The 21,637-nt window shown below is 47.3% G+C and overlaps 1 protein-coding gene across 2 annotated transcripts in view; it reads right to left on the reverse strand.

Moving 5' to 3' along the window:
• The window catches only part of abcb4 (ATP-binding cassette, sub-family B (MDR/TAP), member 4), a 170,776-nt gene that overhangs the window by 110,163 nt on the left and 38,976 nt on the right, over positions 1 to 21,637 (reverse strand). For both annotated transcript variants that reach the window (XM_038797976.1, XM_038797977.1), the window contains exon 7: positions 5,064 to 5,235. In XM_038797976.1, coding sequence (XP_038653904.1) covers positions 5,064 to 5,235 — 172 coding nt within the window. The remainder of the gene's footprint in view (positions 1 to 5,063; positions 5,236 to 21,637) is intronic.

Consider the following 21,637-nt stretch of genomic DNA (forward strand, 5'->3'; position numbering starts at 1 on the left):
TAACCCTGGGAATTACAGGCCAGTTAGTCTTACTTCGGTGGTAGGCAAAGTAATGGGAAGGGTACTGAGGGATAGGATTTCTGAGCATCTGGAAAGGCATTGCTTGATTAGGGATAGTCAGCACGGATTTGTGAGGGGTAGGTCTTGCCTTACAAGTCTTATTGACTTCTTTGAGGAGGTGACCAAGCATGTGGATGAAGGTAAAGCAGTGGATGTAGTGTACATGGATTTTAGTAAGGCATTTGATAAGGTTCCCCATGGTAGGCTTATGCAGAAAGTAAGGAGGCATGGGATAGTGGGAAATTTGGCCAGTTGGATAACAAACTGGCTAACCGATAGAAGACAGAGAGTGGTGGTGGATGGCAAATATTCAGCCTGGAGCCCAGTTATCAGTGGCGTACCACAGGGATCAGTTCTGGGTCCTCTGCTGTTTGTGATTTTCATTAACGACTTGGATGAGGGAGTTGAAGGGTGGGTCAGTAAATTTGCAGATGATACGAAGATTGGTGGAGTTGTGGATAGTGAGGAGGGCTGTTGTTGGCTTCAAAGATACATAGATAGAATGCAGAGCTGGGCTGAGAAGTGGCAGATGGAGTTTAACCCTGACAAGTGTGAGGTTGTCCATTTTGAATGCGGAATACAGGGTTAATGGTAGGGTTCTTGGCAATGTGGAGGAGCAGAGAGATCTTGGGGGTCTATGTTCATAGTTCTTTGAAAGTTGCCACTCAAGTGGATAGAGCTGTGAAGAAGGCCTATGGTGTGCTAGCGTTCATTAGCAGAGGGATTGGATTTAAGAGCCGTGAGGTGATGATGCAGCTGTACAAAACCTTGGTCAGGCCACATTTGGAGTACTGTGTGCAGTTCTGGTCACCTCATTTTAGGAAGGATGTGGAAGCTTTGGAAAAGGTGCAAAGGAGATTTACCAGGATGTTGCCTGGAATGGAGAGTAGGTCATACGAGGAAAGGTTGAGGGTGCTAGGCCTTTTCTCATTAGAACGGAGAAGGATGAGGAGCGACTTGATAGAGGTTTATAAGATGATCAGGGGAATAGATAGAGTAGACAGTCAGAGACTTTTTCCCCGGGTGGAACACACCATTACAAGGGGACATAAATTTAAGATAAATGGTGGAAGATATAGAGGGGATGTCAGAGGTAGGTTCTTTACCCAGAGAGTAGTGGGGGCATGGAATGCACTGCCTGTGGAAGTAGTTGAATCGGAAAAGTTAGGGACCTTCAAGCGGCTATTGGATAGGTACTTGGATTAGGGTAGAATAATGGAGTGTAGGTTAACTTCTTAAGGGCAGTACGGTAGCATTGTGGATAGCACAATTGCTTCACAGCTCCAGGGTCCCAAGTTCGATTTCGACTTGGGTCACTGTCTGTGTGGAGTCTGCACATCCTCCCCGTGACTGCGTGGGTTTCCTCCGGGTACTCCGGTTTCCTCCCACAGTCCAAAGATGTGCAGGTTGGGTGGATTGGCCATGAAAAATTGTCCAAAATTCTATGATTAACCTAGGACAAAAGTTCGGCGCAACATCATGGGCCGAAGGGCCAGTTCTGTGCTGTATTTCTCTATCTATCTATCTAACCATTTCCATTTGACATTCAATGACAATCGCAGAATCCCTGACTATCAACATCCTGAGATCACCATTGATCAGAAACTGAACTGCTCCAGCCCACTAAACACTGCAGCCACAAGAGCAAGTCAGCAGTGGGAATTCTGCAGTGGGTAGATCACCTCCTGACTCCCCAAAGCCTTCCATCATCCACAGGGTACAAGCCAGGATTGTGATGGAATACTCTCCAGTTGCCTGGATGAGTGCAGCACCAACAATACTCAAGAAGCTCACCTAGAGTAAAGCTACTGGCTTCATTGCACCCTATTCACCATCTTAGACATTCACTCCCTCCATCTCGAAACACAATGGCACATGTACGTACCATCTACAAGATGCACTTCAGCAAATCACAGAGGCTTTACTGATAGTACCTTCCAAACCCACAACCTCTATCACCTAGAAGGACAAGGGCTACAGATGCATGGAAACATCAACTTCAAGTTCCCCTCCAAACACCACACTAACCTGATTAGGAACTACATCACTGATCTTTCACAGTTGCTGGGTGAAAATCCTGGAATTCCCTCCCTAACAGCACAGTCGCTGGCCTAGCTAGCGATGCCCACGTCCCCTGAATAGAAAACAAAGTGTGCGTTGGAATGTCTACCTGGAATTAATCCACTGAGAACTGCAGTTTCTGGACAAAAATCACTTTTTATTTGAATATTTCAGCAAATGGATGGAGAAACTATTGTGGACTTCTGACATATTTTGTGTTTTTTAATTTGTCCAATTTTTGATCATATTTTACATGATTTTTGTGTTATAGGGTTAATTGTTGCGTTTAAAAATTCAAAGAGATTTGAACTTTCACTGCAGCTTGTGATAGCCATGTTGACACAAGCCTTTCCCTTTTCAACCAATTTCAAAGTTCAGCCGCATCTAAGGCAAAGATATTTTAAACCACATTAGCTTATCAGACAATACCATTTAAGGCTATCAAGATGGAATTTACGCAGTACATTTTTATGTTTATTTGTCTAGCTTTGTACATGAAATACAGGTAAAGATCTGACAGGATGCAAAGGATACGAGATCATTGACCTCATAGCCAAATAAAAATAAACCGAGCACAAACTGGTTAGAAATCAGATGAGAAAGTCATGCAATTACAATGAACAACTTCAGAGTCAGCACACTCTATTAAATTTTAAAAGTATGCAAATATTTCAAATTACTCTTGATAAAATGTATTTATTTTTAGACACCAGACTTTGCAGAATCACTGAATACTATAGTGCAGAAGAGGCCCTTCGGCCCATCAAGTCTGCACCGACGCATGAAAGGCCCTGACTTGCCCACCTAACCCCACTTACACTCTAGAAATCTAGCTTACAAGTAGGAATTCATTATGTGAGACTCCAGCACCTCACATATTCCTCATGAATAATTTGGAAACTATGGGAATATAAAACAAAACCAGAGATTTTATCTGGGATGTGTACACCAGGTCAAAGAGCTGTGTAAAATTAGACAAAAGATTCAATGCAAATGAGGTGTGATGTATGGTTGTCCACTGTAGCCCATCCTAATCAATTCATTATCAATGATATATTGGATGACACTGTAAGGCAAAGTGTCTGTTCCAGTAAATTATGATGTTATTGCTCCTTTTTCTGGATTATATTGTGCTGGTAGATTCAACTGTTGATTTAGACCAGGGGTGGGCAAACTACGGCCCGCGCGGCCCGCCAAAGGTCTTCATGCGGCCCACCAAGTCATTTAAAAAAAAAAAAAAAATTAAAAAAAATTTTTTTTTTTTTTTTAAATTTTACATTTTTTTTTAAAGGTTAATGGGGGGAGCTGTTGGGTTACTTACTGGTATATGGTGGATACGTTGACTTGAGTAGGGTGATCATTGCTCGGCACAACGTCGAGGGCTGAAGGGCCTGTTCTGTGCTGTACTGTTCTATGTTCTATATGAGGCGCCCAGAATCATAACCGGGTGATGTAATTATTTTACTTAATATACTATGCGGCCCTTTAAAATTGTGAATTTCTGAATGTGGCCCTTGCACGGAAAAGTTTGCCCACCCCTGATCTAGACTGTTGATTTAGGGTAGCATGGTAGCATAGTGGTTAGCACAATTGCTTCACAGCTCCAGGGTCCCAGGTTTGATTCCCAGCTTGGATCACTGTCTGTGTGGAGTCTGCAGCTTCTCCCCGTGTGTGCGTGGGTTTCCTCCAGGTGCTCCAGTTTCTTCCCACTGTCCAACGATGTGCAGGTTAGGTGGATTGGCCGTGCTAAAATGCCCTTAGTATCCAAAATTGCCCGTAGTGTTGGGTGGGGTTACTCAGTTATGGGATAGGGTGGAGGTGTGGGCTTAGGTAGGGTGCTCTTTCAAAGAGCCAGTGCAGACTCGATGGGCCGAATGGACTCCTTCTGCACTGTAAATTCTATGATTCTATGATAGACACAGAAAATCCAAAGACCAGTGATTCCGGCACGTAGGTTAGGATTGGACCCATGGAATCAGCAATTCCGGGAGACATTCCATGATTGCAAGGAAACCACAATTTGCCTGCAAATGGCACACATCCGCATCGCTTGGGCGACATCTAGGTGCCCACATTAAGAAAGTTCAGCATAGCTGCCTCCAGGCACCCTTTCAAAATCAGATGCACAATTACAGATATCCCAATTTCAACTGAAGCCTGCCATGGCTAAAGCTTTAATATTCAGAATCCCTCCACCTCACTCTCTCTTGTGTTGATAGTCATGCTTGGGGAAATCAAAACCCTACAGGTAAGTGCAGATTTCGCAACAACTTGGACTGAAAGCGTAAAGACGTGGGGTTGGATTTTCCATTTCTGCGGCTAAATGCCGGCTCGAGCGGGAGTTTCACAACAGGAAATCGGCGTTGCGCCTCATTGATTCGGTGAGGGGCTAGCACCGGCATCGCGTGAAACTCCCACGCATATGCAAGGCTGACAACCTGCACAGGTCGCACTGAACAACATGGCGCCGGCTGTGCACGAAACCTAACCCGCCAACCACGACCACACAGCCCATTCCCTGGCCACCCCCCTCCCCAGTCCCCCAGCAGAAGCTTCCCGGCCAGCAGCACGGATCCCGACCAAGTGTGGCGGCGCTGGACACTATCCGCAGCTGGCACGCTGAGTTCCCGACCGCTGAGACCACACGTGGCTTGCGCCATCGGGAACTCGGCCCACAGATGCAGCACCATATTTCATTGCTCTATAATGACTGTTCTGGAAATTAAAGCAATGGTTGAGTGTGTGACCCTCAGCAAACGTTATTGGCAAGGCTGCATCAAGTAAGTTCAGAGAATGAGCTTGCTCATGTTGCAGAATCTGGGAAAAGCCGTGGGAGAAAACTTGGGATAGAAATTAGGGAATAATACCTATTTGTTGCAAATAATGAAAATTCAAAATGTTGTAGGTAAGCATAATTAAAACACACAGCCAACCACACTAACCTTGGACCAGATGGCTGCAGAAATTCCCAGAACCGGACTCACAGCCAGAATGACCAATGCCAGCTTCCATCCATTCAAAAAGCCGACCACAAAACCAGCTACAAAGGAGGCCAGCGACTGCAGGATCAAGCCTATCTTATCTCCAATTCCTTCATTTATTTTTGAGATATCACTGAAAGAAAGAGAGTTTGCAACTCAACATCAATATCTGCTAAAATGTCAATCTACAGTCATGTTTTTGCTGTTCAACTCACCAGTTTTATAATATGGTCTTTAAACCCATCCCCTCTCTGGTTTATATGATGAACAGAGTTCCAGTTACTTCCACACCACATCATAGGCTCCCCATCCAAATGGATGATGGTACAGTCTCTACTCCTAGGAATTTTTTAACAGATTGCCTGGGTCTGGTCATTGTCAAATTAATAATGTTTGCAGCAGTTTGATTTTGCAAATTGGCTGCTGTGTTTCTTGCACTACCCCGGTGACTTTACTTCAAAATAACTTACTTGGCTTTGGGATGTCATGAATGGTGCCATTTAAAATGCTTACATTTTATTTGCAAGGATTTTCATATAAAACAGTGAAGTGTGTGTTAGGTACACAAGGGCCACTTGTTAGAAATATAATAGTTTATTTTTTTCCTCTCATTTAGATATAACAGCAAAACGCACTTGACCTATGCCATTTTGGAATAGCCAGAGGACGCAGTACTCAAACACTGAAGCATGATGTTCTATCCCACTATGCCACTTGCTAGTCCTTCCTGTCAACACTAAAGCTGCCACAAATAAAATCCCGATGTTGATGAGTTGATGCAAAGAGCCCCAAAGGTGTTATCGTTGGAAAGATAAACCAGTAAGCATGGAAATGAAGGGTACCACCAAAACTGTCTGAAAAAGTCTGAAGGTCTAACTTAGAGGGGAAATATACCGTAAATGGCAAACTCTTAGGAATATAGAAAGTCAGAAAGATCTGGGGGTGCAGGTCCACGGATCTTTGAAGGTGACAACACAAGTGGACAAGGTGGTCAAGAAAGCATTTGGAATGCTTGCCTTCATTGGACGGGGCATCGGGTATAAAAAATGGCAAGACATGCTGCAGGTAATGGGAGGAGAAGTGGATTAAGACACAAAAAGATTTGTTTCTCTGGGGTCGGTTTGCAGGATTGAAGGAGCTGGAAGCGAAGTATGGGCTGGAGCAGGGGGAAATGTTTACAGGTTCGAGATTTTGCCAGAAAGGAGTTACAGAGCTTTCCAGTGGAGCCGGCCTCCACATTGCTGGAGGAGGTGCTGAAGACAGGGGGACGGGAGTAGGGGGTAGTGTCAGCGGTTTACGGAGCTATTTTGGAAGAGGAGAAGGCATCACTGGAAGGGATCAAAGCAAAGTGGGAGGAAGAGTTGGGAGAGGATATGGAGGAGGGGTTCTGGTGTGAGGTGCTCCGGAGAGTGAACGCCTCCACCTCGTGCGCGAGGTTGGGGCTGATACAGCTGAAGGTGGTATATAGACGAGGAAGAGCCGATTCTTTGAAGGAGTAGAAATGTGTGTTAACATTGCCGGGGGGGCTAATCACTTTCATATGTTTTGGTCCTGTCCAACCAGCCAGGGTTGGAAACGGGTGCGGAAGCAGACGATGCAGCCTTCGCCTCGTTGATCGCGCGAAGGCAGATCCTGATAGGTTGGAGAGCAACCACTCCACCCTGTGCCCTGGTGTGGCGGGGGGACCTGTTGGAATTTGTGACTCTTGAGAAGGTTAAATTTGAACTGAGGGGAAGGATGGAGGGGTTCTACATTCGTGAGCATTATTCATTATGTACTTTCAAGAACTGGATAAGATTGAACATTAGTTGGGGCAGGTGGGTGAGAGGGTTGGGGGGAGGGGGGCTGTGTATGTTAATGGTGACTATGGGTGATCCCTGATTCCTTTTTGTCATTTGTTTGTGTGAACATGCGGGCTGATATTTGGAGTTTGGTGGGTGGATCGGATCGTTATTATTGATATGGGGATTGACATATTTGTTACTGATTATTGTTTATTATTGGTGGGTGTCAATTTGGTAGAAAATGTGAAAAAGGAGAATAAAAAATATTTTTTTTTTAAAAGTCATGCTACAGGTGTATAGAACCTTGGTATGGCCACACTTGGAATATTGCGCACAATTCTAGTCGCCACATGACCAGAAGGATGTGGAAGCTTTGGAGAGGGTGAAGGGGAGGTTTACCAGGGTGTTGTCTGGTCTGGAGGGTGTTAGCTATTTAGAGAGGCTGAATAGACTCGGACTGTTTTCATTAGAAAGACGGAGGTTGAGGGGTGACCTGATAGAGGTTTACAAGATTATGAGGGGCATGGCTAGAGTGGATGGGCAGGCACTCTTTCCCAGAGTGAAGGGTGTGGTGGTATGACTAGCAGGTTTACGGTACCTATCTGCCATTGGTGCAGAGCACTCGCTGCCCATTGGCTCAGGTCAGTGATGTGCCTCTCTGCTGATTGGTTGAGGCTAGTCATGTGACTGCTCACCCATTGGCCAAGAGGCAAGTAGTCCCGCCTACGAGGCGGGGTATAAGAACCCGTAGGACCCGGCAGTCGGCCTTTCTCTGTAAGTCGACTGCCGGGCACACAACTAGTTGATTAAAACCTGATATATGGAACTTCTTCACGACCGCGCGGCCCCCCGCGCGGCACACAGGCCTCGCTGCCCCCGCTCCCGGCCACCATGAGTGACCCACGGACCTCTTTGCCCCTGCCTCTAGCCACAACGAGTGACCCACGGACCTCTTTGCCCCTGCCTCTAGCCACAACGAGTGACCCACGGGCGCTGCCATTTTGGGTCCCGGATGCCACGTGTGGGTCCCGGGCGCCACCATCTTGGGGCCCAGACCCCACGTGCGGGCCACAGGCGCCACCATCTTGGGGCCTCGACTCCACGTGTGGGTCCTGGGCGGCGCCATCTTGGGGCCCCGACTCCACGTGCGGCCAACAGGCGCCGCCATTTTGGACCAATACAGAGGACCCCACCAGCGACTACTCCACAAGCGAAGATGACCCAGACCTCCTGCCACAACTCGCTGCAGTGACTCTCGACCATTCGCGACCACGCACGCTCTCCACGGCGACGACACAGATCCTTCTCAATGGACTCAACGAGCTGCCTACTAGACTCTGGGAGCACAGAAAGTTTTGTCCACTCCGATACGGTAAGACGCTGTGTGCTCCCCATTCACCTGGTCAAGCATAAGATAGCTCTAGCCTCAGGTTCGCACTCCGTCCACATCACCGGGTTCTGCGTAGCGGACCTCACGGTCCAGGGGAGGGTTTTAAAAAATTACAAACTCCTCGTCCTCCCCCGCCTCTGCGCATCGGCACTCTTAGGACTGGATTTCCAGTGCAACCTGCAGAGCTTGACCTTCCAATTCGGCGGCCCTATTCCCCCCCTTACTGTCTGCAGCCTCGCGTCCCTCAAAGTGGACCCCCCATCCTTGTTTGCGAACCTCACCCCGGATTGCAAACCCATCACCACTCGGAGCAGACGATACAGTGCCCAGGACTGGACCTTCATCGGGTCTGAGGTCCAGAGGCTACTAAAGGATGGAGTCATCGAGGCCAGCAAGAGTCCCTGGCGAGCCCAAGTGCTGGTAGTTCGGACTGGGGAGAAAAACCGAATGGTCATTGACTACAGTCAGACCATCAACAGGTTTACGCAGCTGGATGTGTACCCTCTCCCTCGTATTTCCGACCTGGTTAACAGGATCGCGAAGTACAAAGTCTTCTCCACAGTGGACCTTAAGTCCACCTACCACCAGCTTCCCATCCGCGCGAGTGACCGCAAGTACACCGTGTTCGAGGCAGATGGGCGCCTCTATCACTTTCTAAGGGTTCCATTCAGAGTGACAAATGGGGTCTTGGTCTTCCAGCGGGAGATGGACTGAATGGTTGACCAATACTGTTTACGGGCGACCTTCCCGTATCTCGATAACGTCACCATCTGCGGCCACGACCAGCAGGACCATGACATCAACCTCCAAATATTCCTCCGTACCACAAAACTCCTTAACCTCACATATAATAAGGATAAGTGCGTGTTTAGCACCGACCGTCTAGCCATCCTCGGCTACGTAGTGCGTAACGGAGTGATAGGCCCCAATCCCGAACGCATGCGCCCCCTGATGGAACTCCCTCTCCCCAACTCCCTCAAATCCCTTAAACGCCATCTGGGCTTCTTCTCTTATTACGCCCAGTGGGTCCTGAACTACACTGACAAAGCCCGCCCCCTCATCCAATCCAACACTTTTCCACTGTCGATGGAGGCCCGCCAGGCCTTTAGCCGCATCAAAGCGTATATCACAAAGGCCACAATGTGTGCTATCGACGAGTCCCTCCCATTCCAGGTCGAGAGCGACGCGTCTGACGTAGCTCTGGTGGCCACCCTCAACCAAGCGGCAGACCCGTGGCCTTCTTCTCCCGGACCCTCCACGCTTCCGAACTCAGCCATTCCTCAGTGGAAAAGGAGGCACAGGCCATAGTTGAAGCTGTGCGATACTGGAGGCACTATCTGGCCAGCAGGAGGTTCACCCTCCTCACAGACCAGCGGTCAGTGGCCTTCATGTTTGACAATGCACAGAGGGGCAAGATCAAGAACGACAAGATCTTGTGATGGCGGATCGAGTTGTGCACGTACAACTACGATATCTTGTATCGTCCTGGGAAGCTCAACGAGCCTCCTGATGCCCTGTCCTGCAGTACCTGCGCCAGCGCGCAGATTGACTGCCTCCGCACTCTCCACACGGACCTCTGCCATCCAGGGGTAACCCGCTTCTATCACTTTATCAAGACCCGCAACCTGCCCTACTCCATTGAGGAGGTCAGGACCGTGACCAGGGATTGCCACATTTGCGCAGAGTGCAAACCGCACTTCTACCGCCCCGAGCAAACGCATCTGGTAAAGGCGTCCCACCCTTTTGAACGTCTTAGTATGGACTTCAAGGGTCCCCTCCCCTCCAACAATCGCAAAACCTACTTCTTAAGCGTGATTGACGAGTACACCCGCTTCCCTTTCGCCATCCCCTACCCCGACATGACCACGACAACCGTCATCAAGGCCGTCTCTCCATTTTCTCCCTGTTCGGTTACCCCGCGTACATCCACAGCGACCGTGGATCCTCCTTTATGAGCGACGAACTGCGTCAATTCCTGCTCACCAGGGGCATCGCCTCTAGCAGGACGACCAGTTATGACCCTCGGGGTAATGGGCAGGTCGAGCGGGAGAATAGCAGAGTCTGGAAGACCGTCCTACTGGCCCTACGGTCCAGAGATCTCCCTATCTCCCACTCGCAAGAGGTCATCCCCGACGCCCTCCATTCAATTCGGTCCCTCCTCTGCACTACAACAAACCAAACACCTCATGAACGTCTTCTTGTTTTCCCTAGGAAGTCGTCCCCCGGATCCCCACTCCCGACTTGGCTGGCCACACCCGGGCCCACCTTGCTCCGGAAGCACGTGCGGGTGCACAAGTCCGACCCGTTGGTGGAACGAGTCCAGTTACTCCACGCTAACCCACAGTACGCGTATGTGGAGTATCCCGACGGTCTCCCGGTCACTGTCCGTGAGGAGTTTGCACATTTTCCCCGTGTCTGTGTGGGTTTCACCCCCACAACCCAAAAGATGTGCAGGATAGGTGGATTGGCCATGCTAAATTGCCCCTTAATTGGAAAAAATAATTGGGTACACTAAATGTTTTTTTTTTTTTTAAAAGGACACGGTCTCCCTTCGCGACCTGGCACCCGCCGGCGTGCGGCCCCAACCCCTCACATCAACACCCTCCGCCCAGTCCCACCCACCCCTGGTGCCCCCGCAACCCAGCGCACAGGAACCCCCTCCCCCGGCCAGAGCTTCACTAGCACCGACCAGGGGTACGGACACAGGATTACGACCGCCGCTCCCGGAATCAAGGACGGCCACCAGCCCGACGTCACCGGCACCGCTGCGATGGTCCAGCAGAACCAGATGTTCCACTGGACTATTATCGGATTCCTTGTGTCATTCAGAGTTCCAATGTACAAGTTGCACATTTTATTTTCGTTTTTTTTTCTATTTTGTGTACTGTTCATTGCCGTTCATTGTATCTGCACGGTCGCCGCGAGCCAGTGGGCAGCCACCATTACCTCGGTACGCCTCGTTCTCTCTAGTCATACCACCAGTCCAACAGCCCCCCTCCCCCCTTCTTACTCCTGCCCCCCCTCCCGGCTTCTTTCTCCACAAGGGGTGAATGTGGTGGTATGACTAGGAGGTTTACAGTACCTATCTGCCATTAGTGCAGAGCACTCGCTGCCCATTGGCTCAGGTCGGTCATGCGCCTCTCTGCTGATTGGTTGAGGCTAGTCATGTGACTGCTCATCCATTGGCCGAAAGGCAAGTAGTCCCGCCTACGAGGCGGGGTATAAGAACCCGTAGGACCCAACAGTCGGCCTTTCTCTGTAAGTCGACTGCCGGGCACACAATTAGTTGATTAAAGCCTGATATATGGAACTTCTTCACGACTCGAGTCCAATTGATGGTACATCAAAGGGGTCAGTCACGTGGGTTTAAGATCCGTGGGGCAAAGTTTAGAGGAGATGTGCAAGGCAGGTTTTTTATGTAGAGGGTAGTGAGTGCCTCCAACAAGTTGCCTGGGAAGGTTGTGGAAGCAGATACATTAACGGCCTTCAACAAGCATCTTGACAAACACATGGATAAGATGGGTATAAATACAGCACAAGGAAGTGCTGAGGATTTTGGCAAAGGTTGGTATCATGACCGGTGCAGGCTTTGAGGGCTGAAGACCCTGTTCCTGTGCTGTTTGGTCTTTGTTCTTTTTTCTTTGTATACCTTAAAATGGAACTCCAGTGTTACTGGTGCCAGCATTATTAATTTTTACTGGGATTTGAACTTTTTGAACCGGATTTTTATTCTAGAATTGAGCTCTGCCTCTCATTCAAAACCTCTGGCTGGGCATCGTTCGTTACTACCAAGGCATCAAATACAAGCATACAAACAATGCTGGGCAGGAAAGGATCTGCTGGTCTATCCTGTCCCACACAATGCAATGCTTTGTCCATCACAATTCTCACCCCACCTTAAAGTCTTTCAATTGCCTGGGAGTGGCAAGCAAAAAAGCAGATAAAAACCAGGCCAATTGTGGAACAAAAATCCTGGAAAATTTCTCTCTATGAACTCTTTATGTGATTGAAACTAATCCAAGAGGTCACTTTGGACCTAGGTTTGAGAGAGAAGAAGAACAAAAGGGCAAGTTTGTGAAAGGCTGGAACACAGGTGAGATTACATGACAAAAAGCTGTAAAGCCAAAAGGATTGGTAATGGGACAACGAAAGAAACAAAGATGCGTCTAGAGAAGGTGCGAATGGTAGGATAGCTGCTAACTAGTGGGTGGCACGGTAGCACAGTTGGTTAGCATTGTTGCTTCACAGCGCTAGTGACCCGGGTTTGATTCCCGGCTTGGATCACTGTCTGTGTAGAGTCTACCTGTTCTCCCTGTGTCGGCGTAGATTTCTGCCGGGTGCTCCGGTTTCCTCCCACAAATGCCTAAAGACATGCTTGTTAGGCGAATTGGACATTCTGAAGTCTCCCTCGGCGTACCCGAACTGGCGCCGGAATGTGGCGACTAGGGGATTTTCACGGTAACTTCATTGCAGTGCTAATGTAAGCCTATTTGTGACACTAATAAATAAAGATTATTATAAACATATATTGAAGGGAATTAGAGAATTAAAATTTTAAAATGTTGGCCGCGATTCTCCGCAACCACGATGGGTGGGAGAATAGCGGGAGGTCCTGTCCCGCACCTCCCGCTATTCTCCCCCCCCCCCCCCAAAATGGCGTGTCCAGTTTTTCGACACGCCGCGTCGGGCCTTGCGGAGAATTCCACCCCCTACCTTTCAAACTTCTAGTTCTGCTGAAAGGTCGGAAAATCAGGAATCAGGAACTGGAAATGAGGGCTCATGCTTAAAGGTCAGGGAATATCTTGCCATCCAATCAGGAACAGCAGCTATGTGATCTTGCAGGAGGTCCCCAATTAACAGGCTGTCTCCATGTCTTCTGACAATTAGGGATGGTGGAAAGGGCACAAATGTGGGAGGCCAATGGGAGGGCATGCAGGACACGCCAGCCAACAGACTTGCTGGGAGCTGTGAACACATGTGATGGTACAAAAGGATAGTGCAAAGTTGCTTCAAAATGGAGGCATTCTCAACCAGTTTCAGAGGGATTATTAAAAATGAAGACCCAGAACTTTCATGGTTGGTAAAGCAGTGGCTAAATGGTATTGGCGCTGGACTAGTAATCCACAGACCCAAGGTAATGCTGTCGGGACCAGGGTTCAAATCCACCAGGGCAAATGGTAACATTTTAATTCAATATAAAATATGGAGTTAAAAGTCAAATGATGACCACGAAACATTGTCGATTGTTGTAAAAATCCAACAGGTTCACTAACGTCCTTTCGAGAAGGAAATCTGTTGTCCTTTCCTAGTCTGGCCCCTATATGACTTCAGATTCACAGCAATGTAGTTTACTCTTATGCCCTCCGGGATGGGACAATAAATGCTGGACCAGTCAGCGACACCCACAGATATTTTTTTTAATGACCAGGTGAAGGGTGAATCCCTCCATAGGAATGATTGTGGCTGCTGTTGTGCCCACCTCAGCCTTACAGCTCCACCAGAGCAGCATTGACAGCAGCTTCTGAGGTCCTCTGACCTCTTGATGATGCCGTGCTCGAGTCCCAACACTGTACAAGGCCTGCACATCTCCTATAAGATTTCACTACTATGCATGATTAAGGGAAAATTGGGGCAGCACGGTAGCACAGTGGTTAGCACTGCGGCCTCATGGCGCCGAGGTCCCAGGTTCGATCCCGGCTCTGGGTCACTGTCCGTGTGGAGTTTGCACATTCTCCCCGTGTTTGCGTGAGTTTCGCCCCCCACGACCCAAAAGATGTGCAAAGTAGGTCGATTGGCCACGCTAAATTGCCCCCAATTTGAAAAAAATATGAATCGGGTATTCTAAATTTATTTTAAAAAAGATTAAGGGCAAATTGCTCAAATATGGGCCTTGATCGGTTACCCATCACAGGTGAATAGCCAGCCTCTGGCACAGCGAACCTGCCTCCAGGAAAATCTTCTGAAGGTAGGAACACAGCAGGGAGCCGACACAATGAGCAGTGTTCCAAATTTCCATGCACTCCACCTCCAAAGTAACCTCCTTGGGCTGGTAAGATTCCATGCAAAGTGTTAGAAGCTATTGCGAGTTCAGTTAAGACACAAAACTCACTGTTGTGGTGTAAAGCTTTGGTTAGACTATGTAAGTTTTGATCAATTCACATTTTGGGTAGCATAAAGGCCCTGGAAAAGATTCAAATTTTGTATTATTTTGATACATAGTTTAAAGGTGCTTAGTTAACACAATACGCTTAAGGAGTCACGGCAACTTAGTCGAGAAAAGCATAAACTTCAGGCATTTTGATTGAGGCCTTTAAAATAGTGATAGAGTTAAGTTTAATTTGAATTGAAAGACTATTTGAAGTCAATGGAATAGGAAGATCCTAATTTATCTAACTTCCTTTTATTGGTGACTTTGTATTCGCCTCAACTACACCATGAGCTGGATTTTATGGGTTGCCCTGACCCACGTCCCCACAGCTAAAAAGTTGACTGCAAGTTAGTTTGTGATCTAAATGGCTGTACCAAGCCACTTAATGCTGGAAACACCGTTAATTGCCTTCAGTAAGATTCCAACCCCTAGCTCGGTAGGAAGTTTCACCTTAGAGAGCAGTCAGCCAATTGGATTTGCCAGCTGGACATGGTGGCAGCTGCTAGGACTGCAGCCAGTCCCACCACAGTGAGGAGCACAGGTGAGTCGGAGGTAGGGAGTCTCAGTGAGAGGGGTGAGGGGCTGTGTCAAGAGGCTGGGGCAGGGTTGAAGGACAGAATGATCTTGGCGAGCTTACGATGGGCAGAGGAGGTCTCCCCCACCTCCTTGCTGGTACCAGACCAATCAGTTAAAGTTGTTGGGCTTCTCACATAGCTTGGCTTCCCCCTATTGTAAATAGCTGCAGAGGTGGAAAGAAGCCCTTAACTGGCATTGCTTGGCCACTTAAGTGCCTCCATAGACCGAAATGTGGGTGGCTCCTTCACACCCCGTAAATCTTCAGGCAGATCAGGAGCTACTGAGTAGCAGTGGAAGACCACCAGCTGGATTTTACAAACTCATCCACCTTCAATCCCCTGGCAGAGGGAGAGTAAAATCCAGCCATATAAGATAGCAAGTTCCACAATCTCCATTCTCTGGATAATGAAGTTTCTCTTGATTTTGTTTCTGGGTTATTAATAACTGTATTAATCTTTGCTATCTCATCTTTATGATATATCTTACATGTATGGTCCCTAGTTTTGGACTCGCCCATAATTCCAAACATCTTGGCTGGGATTCTCCAAAATCCCGGCTAAGTGTTGACGCCGGTGTAAACATCAGACTGTTACACGCCGACGTCAATGGGCCTCTTGGCCCAGCAATTCAGTGGCCCACAGGGGGCCAGCATGGTGCCGGAGTGCTCCATGGAGGCCTCCCCCCAGAGTCTGATCCCCCCTGCCCCCCCACCAGGACGGCCACCGTGGCCGCGGGTCCGAGCTCCCACCTGGTGGTACCATATGTGAACCACACCGGCGGAACTCGGCTGGTCAACCGTGGAGGATTGCTGCGGGGCCTCTTTTAACATGCCTGACCGGCGCTGCATCGACCGCGCGTGCCGACTGGCTCCGATTCACCGGTCACCGGAGAATCGCGTGCCGGCATCGGAGCGGCGTGGCAGGAGAATCCCGGCCCTTTTCTTTGTTTACCAAACCCTTTCATAATTTTAAAGACCTCGATAAAGTCACCCCTCAGCCTTCTATTTTCTATAAAAAGGAGCACCAGCGTATTCAGTCTTTCTTGATATCAATATGACCTATCGGTTCTGGTATCACCACTTAATTTTTTTCCACCTTCCCATGTGGAATCTTCCCATGTCCCATCTCTATCCTATTTTTGTGAAGTGGTGACCAGAACTGTATATAGCACTCTGAATGTGGCCTAGGAATGATTCTATACGTGCCTAACACAGTTGTTCTATTTCTCAATTCTATTTATTTTGCTAATCTTATTAGGTGCGGAGGGCACCTAATAAGAAGCTCGACTAATCTGAAGCTTTACAGGGATGGGGTAGGCATCAAGCGGCCCACCAACCATTGAGCCTATTTATAGCCATTTAATGGCTTTCTCCTGGTATTTTACCCATGGCAGGAAGAAGCCATGTGGGAAGACTGGCAGCTTTAGCTTTACACAATCATTCTGCAAATTTAATAATGTTTTCATGCAATTCCTCACAGTCTTTCACAGTATTAACCATACCTTTCAATATGGTGTCAGCTGCAAATTTGCAAAGATTACTTTGGATTCCCGAGTCCTTATTGTTGATATAAATTGTGGACAAGCACCAATCCCTGTGGCATGGCATTATCCACTTTCTGACGGTCTGGGTAACTAACTACCTATTATATTCTTTATACATTCATGGGACATTGGGCATAGCTGGCAGGGCCAGCATTTGCTCTCATCCCTTATTGACCATGAAAAGGAGCGGCTTGCTCAGCCATTTCAGAAGGCAGTTAAGAGTCAACTACATTGCTGTGAGTCTGGAGACGCATGTAGGCCAGACCAGGTAAAGACGCCAGATTTTCTTCCCCAAAAGGATATCAGTAAACCAGATTAATTTTTACAAGAATTGGTGACAGCTTCATGCGGGTCAACTGTATACCCTCAATTTATTAATTAATTCCAATTCCAGCATCTGCCACACTGAAATTTGAAGCCATGTCCCCATATCATTAACCTGGACCTCTCAATTACAATTCCAGTAATTTTACCACAGTGCTACCATCTGCCCTTACTCTTGGTTTTCTGCTTCAAAGCCAGTAAACTGACCATGCTGTTACTGGGCTTAGTCAAGAGCCAACTATGTGGTATTGTATTGAATGTCTTTTGAAAATCCTTTCGAAAAACTTGCTATGTGAACCTGGTCCACTTTTCTGTTACTTCTTCAAAGAAATCAGTAAAGTTGATAAAGCATGATTGACTTTCATTACTATATTTTCAGTTTCTAAATGTTTTTCTATTGCATGCTGGAGTATTATCATTCCTACCACTAAAATTAAGTTATTGATCTCCTTTTTTAAACATAGGAATAGTATTAGCTGCCCTCCAATCTTCTGGCATGATACTGTTTTCTACTGATTTTTAATAAATATACCATAATGGCTTTAAATCTCTTTTAGTATGCACAGATGTAATCTGGCTGGACCATTAGGATTGGATGGATTGGATTTGTTTATTGTCACGTGTACCGAGGTACAGTGAAAAGTATTTTTCTGCAAGCAGCTCAACAGATCATTCAGTACATGGGAAGAAAAGTGGATCTGTTGGGGAGAGCCTGCAGAGAGTCGCCTCGCTCCGGCGCCATCATCTGGTCATCATCTGGATGATTAGTTTAATCATCTCAAAGTTTAACTAATTTATCAATTATGTGGGATTATTATTATGTTAGGTGGGGTTACTGGGTTACGAGGATAGGGTGGAGGCTTGGGCTTAAGTAGAGTGCTCTTTCCAAGGCCCAGTGCAGACTCGATGGGCCGAATGGCCTCCTTCTGCATTGTAAATTCTATGATCTTACTCCTTTTTACCTGAAGTAAATTGACATATTTTGATCTCATCTAATATATCTTTGGTAAATACTGAGGCAAAGCAATTATTCAAAATTTCTACAAATGACAATGTTATGTAAGAATAGAACTCGATTATCTATCAAGAGGCATTTCTTTTCACAGAGAGTTGGGGCTTGTGAAACACATTGTTTATTTGTGCTATCGATTCAATGCAGATGTTCATAAGAGAGCTGGATGTGTTCCCGAGTGTGGCGTAACTACATTTAGGAGGGAGTAAGGAAATGTGTATGTGTCTCCCACTCACCTTGATCATTTGGTGGACTTCAGGGGTCAAAGAAAACTGTTCCGAAACATTTAGCTAAATTAGTTAACCTTTTTTCTTTTTGATCCCAGGACATTGTATGGTGAGTGTGGGGGTGGAGAAGGGCTGTGGGGTTAAGTTGCAACTTGATTGTGATGGGAGAGGTGTGACGGATCAGCTGATGTTTTCCTCTTCTTTGTTTTTATGTTTTGTATTTGACTTCGAGTGTGGGTGTGTAGCTAGAAGACACATTTGAGTTGAACAAACCTCAATGGAGATTTGAGGCTAGAAGTTGCAAAGTTGTTTAATGTCTTCAACATGTTGGATAAATATTTATGGTGAAAAGAATTTCCAGTTAAATATAGACCAGATAGATAAACTAGCCTCTGCAACATAACCTTTTGATACTACTGGAAATCAAGGAGATGCTGTTGCCTCACCAACATATTTAAGAGTCTCCAATTTAAGTTAACAAAAAATCTATAGCTACCTGTAGGGTTTGTCCAATAACAAAAGTGCACATAACCCTGGTAGGGATATATCCCACTTTCTAAGAGCTGACAGCTTGACAGAGCCAAATCTTAAAGACCCACAAATGTGTACACAAGTATTGCTGGATTTTAATCAGTCAAAACTGTGCAATGTCTTCAGCTACTTATGGGACCACCAGAACAGAATTACATTGTAAAAATGTGATAATGAATAAGATAACTAAGAGATCTGGGGATATTTGTCCATCGATTTTCCTTAAGTAATTAATTTGTTTGAGTAGAATCCATACTAAAGACAATTATACGTGATCTGTGTGCTTGATGTACATAATGGGACTCTGGAACAATTCCTACAGATTGTGTGAAGAAAACAAAGGTAGTTTTAAGGGATTTATAGTTGTATTGGTAAACATTAGAAATAAGGTGCAGTTTTCTCTGGGTTTAATTGAATGGGCGCAATTCAATTAAAAAGATTTTGAAATGGGGTAGCGAGTGGGAACTGCCATGAGCTTCCCGGCGCTCAGCCCGGCAAGGCCGGCACCACAAACCAATGTTAATTGGTCCACTTAAGGAGGTCCCACTGGCTTCACGCTACAAATCATGGCTCACCAGTCGATTTACCAGGAATGTGCTTGCCAGCCCCCGCTAACAAGGTGGTGCAGCACTTAAACAACTCTTGCACAGCCAACCCATGACACCGAGACGACCGGCCTCGTGATTCGGAGATGCAAAGCTGGGGAGGCCCCTAGAGGCGGCCAAGGCCAGGGGAGATGTTCTGTTCCCACAGGGCAGCCAGTGTTACATGGGAGGAAGTGGCAGCAGCCGTTGGCTCGGGCAGCGCCACCAGAAGGACTATCACCCAGTGCCAACAGCATCGGCCCACCCGGAATGGTCTCCCACCAGCATCCCATTATAACCACTCTGAGGATGCCAACTTAGATCCCCACCCTCCACCAGCGCAGAGACAAGTACCTCGGTGGGCAATGGTAGTGGTCAGGCTTCTGGGGCACAATCAGGTGAGCACCACAGTTGCAGATGCACCTCAGATGGAGGTAGGAATGCCCAGGTGAGACAGCAGTTGGAGGTCTGCTGGATCCCAGGAAGCAAATGGGTCCCAGTCAGATGCTGAGCCTCTGGAACAGGTTTACCCGGAGCTGATGCAGATGATAGGGTGCGGCCGTAATATTCAGAGGAGGATGTCAGCAACCCTCCAGCAAGTCCATAACCAATTGGAAGGGTCCCAGGGGCTACAGGTGCAAGAAATGGCACCGGCGATGCGTGGCACCGAGACCAACACTGCTAGGGTGGTGACCACAGTGGAGAGCCTAATGCACAACGTGCACATGGGCCGCCGCTCGTGTCTCTGTCGATGCTGCTGCCTTCTCCGGCACCTGGCCGCCAAGCTTGTCAACAGCACCATTACTTCAAGTTCAGCGGGATCCAGAATATTGTCCATACCATTTAATATCTGCAAAGAATTCAGAGAGGGTGTGAGACTGACAAACAGCAATGTCTTCCACCCTGGGATTCTCCAGTCCCCCATTACTCTCCTCCCGCCCACCTGCATGCCCTGCCCATGCACACCCAGTCACAGCAGCGGCCCCTGCTTACTGGGCCCTACACTCTGCACCCCAGAAACACGCACATAACATTACATAGACCGGGCGCAGGTCCCATCCCCATTGCACTCACCCACCCTCTGGCCATGGACATGTCCCCATGGCTGGGGCCCATCCCTTGGGTGTTCAGATGTTGGTTGCTGTGTCTGTGGTGTTGCCTTCTGCAGTGTTCAAGCATAGTGTCCAGGCATCATTTTCTGATTGGGATACTAGGCAATGACTACTACATGGCCTGGCTACCCACAGTAATCTATTTGGGATTGGTTGGCAGTGAAGAAGACGAATGCTATGTTAGCCTTCATGGTAAAAGCAATCGAGTACAGTTGCAGAGGTGTCTTGCAGCAATTATACAGGGCCTTGATGAGACCACACCTGGAATATTCTGTGCAGTTTTGGTCTTCTTACATGAGGAAGGATGTTCTTGCTATAGAGGGAGTGCTGAGGAGATTTACCAGATTTGAAATTAAATGAAATGAAAATGAAATGAAAATCACTTATTGTCACGAGTAGGCTTCAATGACGTTACTGTGAAAAGCCCCTAGTCACACATTCCGGCACCTGTTTGGGGAGGCTGGTACGGGAATTGAACCGGGCTGCTGGCCTGCCTTGGTCTGCTTTAAAAGCCAGCGATTTAGCCCAGTGTGCTAAACCAGCCCCGCTGGTTTATTCCTGGGACGGCGGAACTGAGTATGAGAAAAGATCGAGTCCATTAGGATTATATTTGCTGGAGTTCTAAAGATTGAGGGGGGATCTCAGAGACCTATAAAATTCTAACAGGTCTAGTCAGGGTAGATGCAGGAAGGATGTTCCCGATGGCGGGGAAGTCCAGAACAAGAAGTCACGGTCTAAGGATATGGGATAAACCATTTAGGACTGAGAGGTGAAATTTCTTCACCCAGAGAGTGGTGAGACTGTGGAATTCTCTACCATGGAAAGCAGTTGAGGCCAAAACAGTGTGCATTTTCAAGAAGTAGCTCTTGGGGCTAAAGAGATCAAAGGATATGGGGGGAAAGCAGGAACGGATTACTGGGTTAGATGATCAGCCATGATCATAATGAATGGTAGAGCAGGCTCGAAGGGCCAAATAGCCTACTCCTGCTCCTATTTTCTATGCTTTCTTGTCCATGTTCCTCAACCATTCTTAATTAAGAGATAGCACTGATAGATTAGTGGATATAGACCTGACTGAAATATTCCATTCTCCATTAAAAAAGGGGTGTATAGTGTGGAAACAAAACATTTACCTTGTTGAGGCAAGTGGATGGAAACAGGAAGGAAAATATGAAAAATGTAACAGGAAAATAATTATTTGAACACTAAAGAGTTAACAGAAATTTCATTCGATGTTAGTACTTGGTTCTGCACTCAGTCCAGACAGAAGGGATAAAAATTGTTTGTATATTAGCCGTAAAACCA

The sequence above is a fragment of the Scyliorhinus canicula genome, chromosome 5, assembly GCF_902713615.1.
Source record: "Scyliorhinus canicula chromosome 5, sScyCan1.1, whole genome shotgun sequence".
Lineage (NCBI taxonomy): Eukaryota > Metazoa > Chordata > Chondrichthyes > Carcharhiniformes > Scyliorhinidae > Scyliorhinus > Scyliorhinus canicula.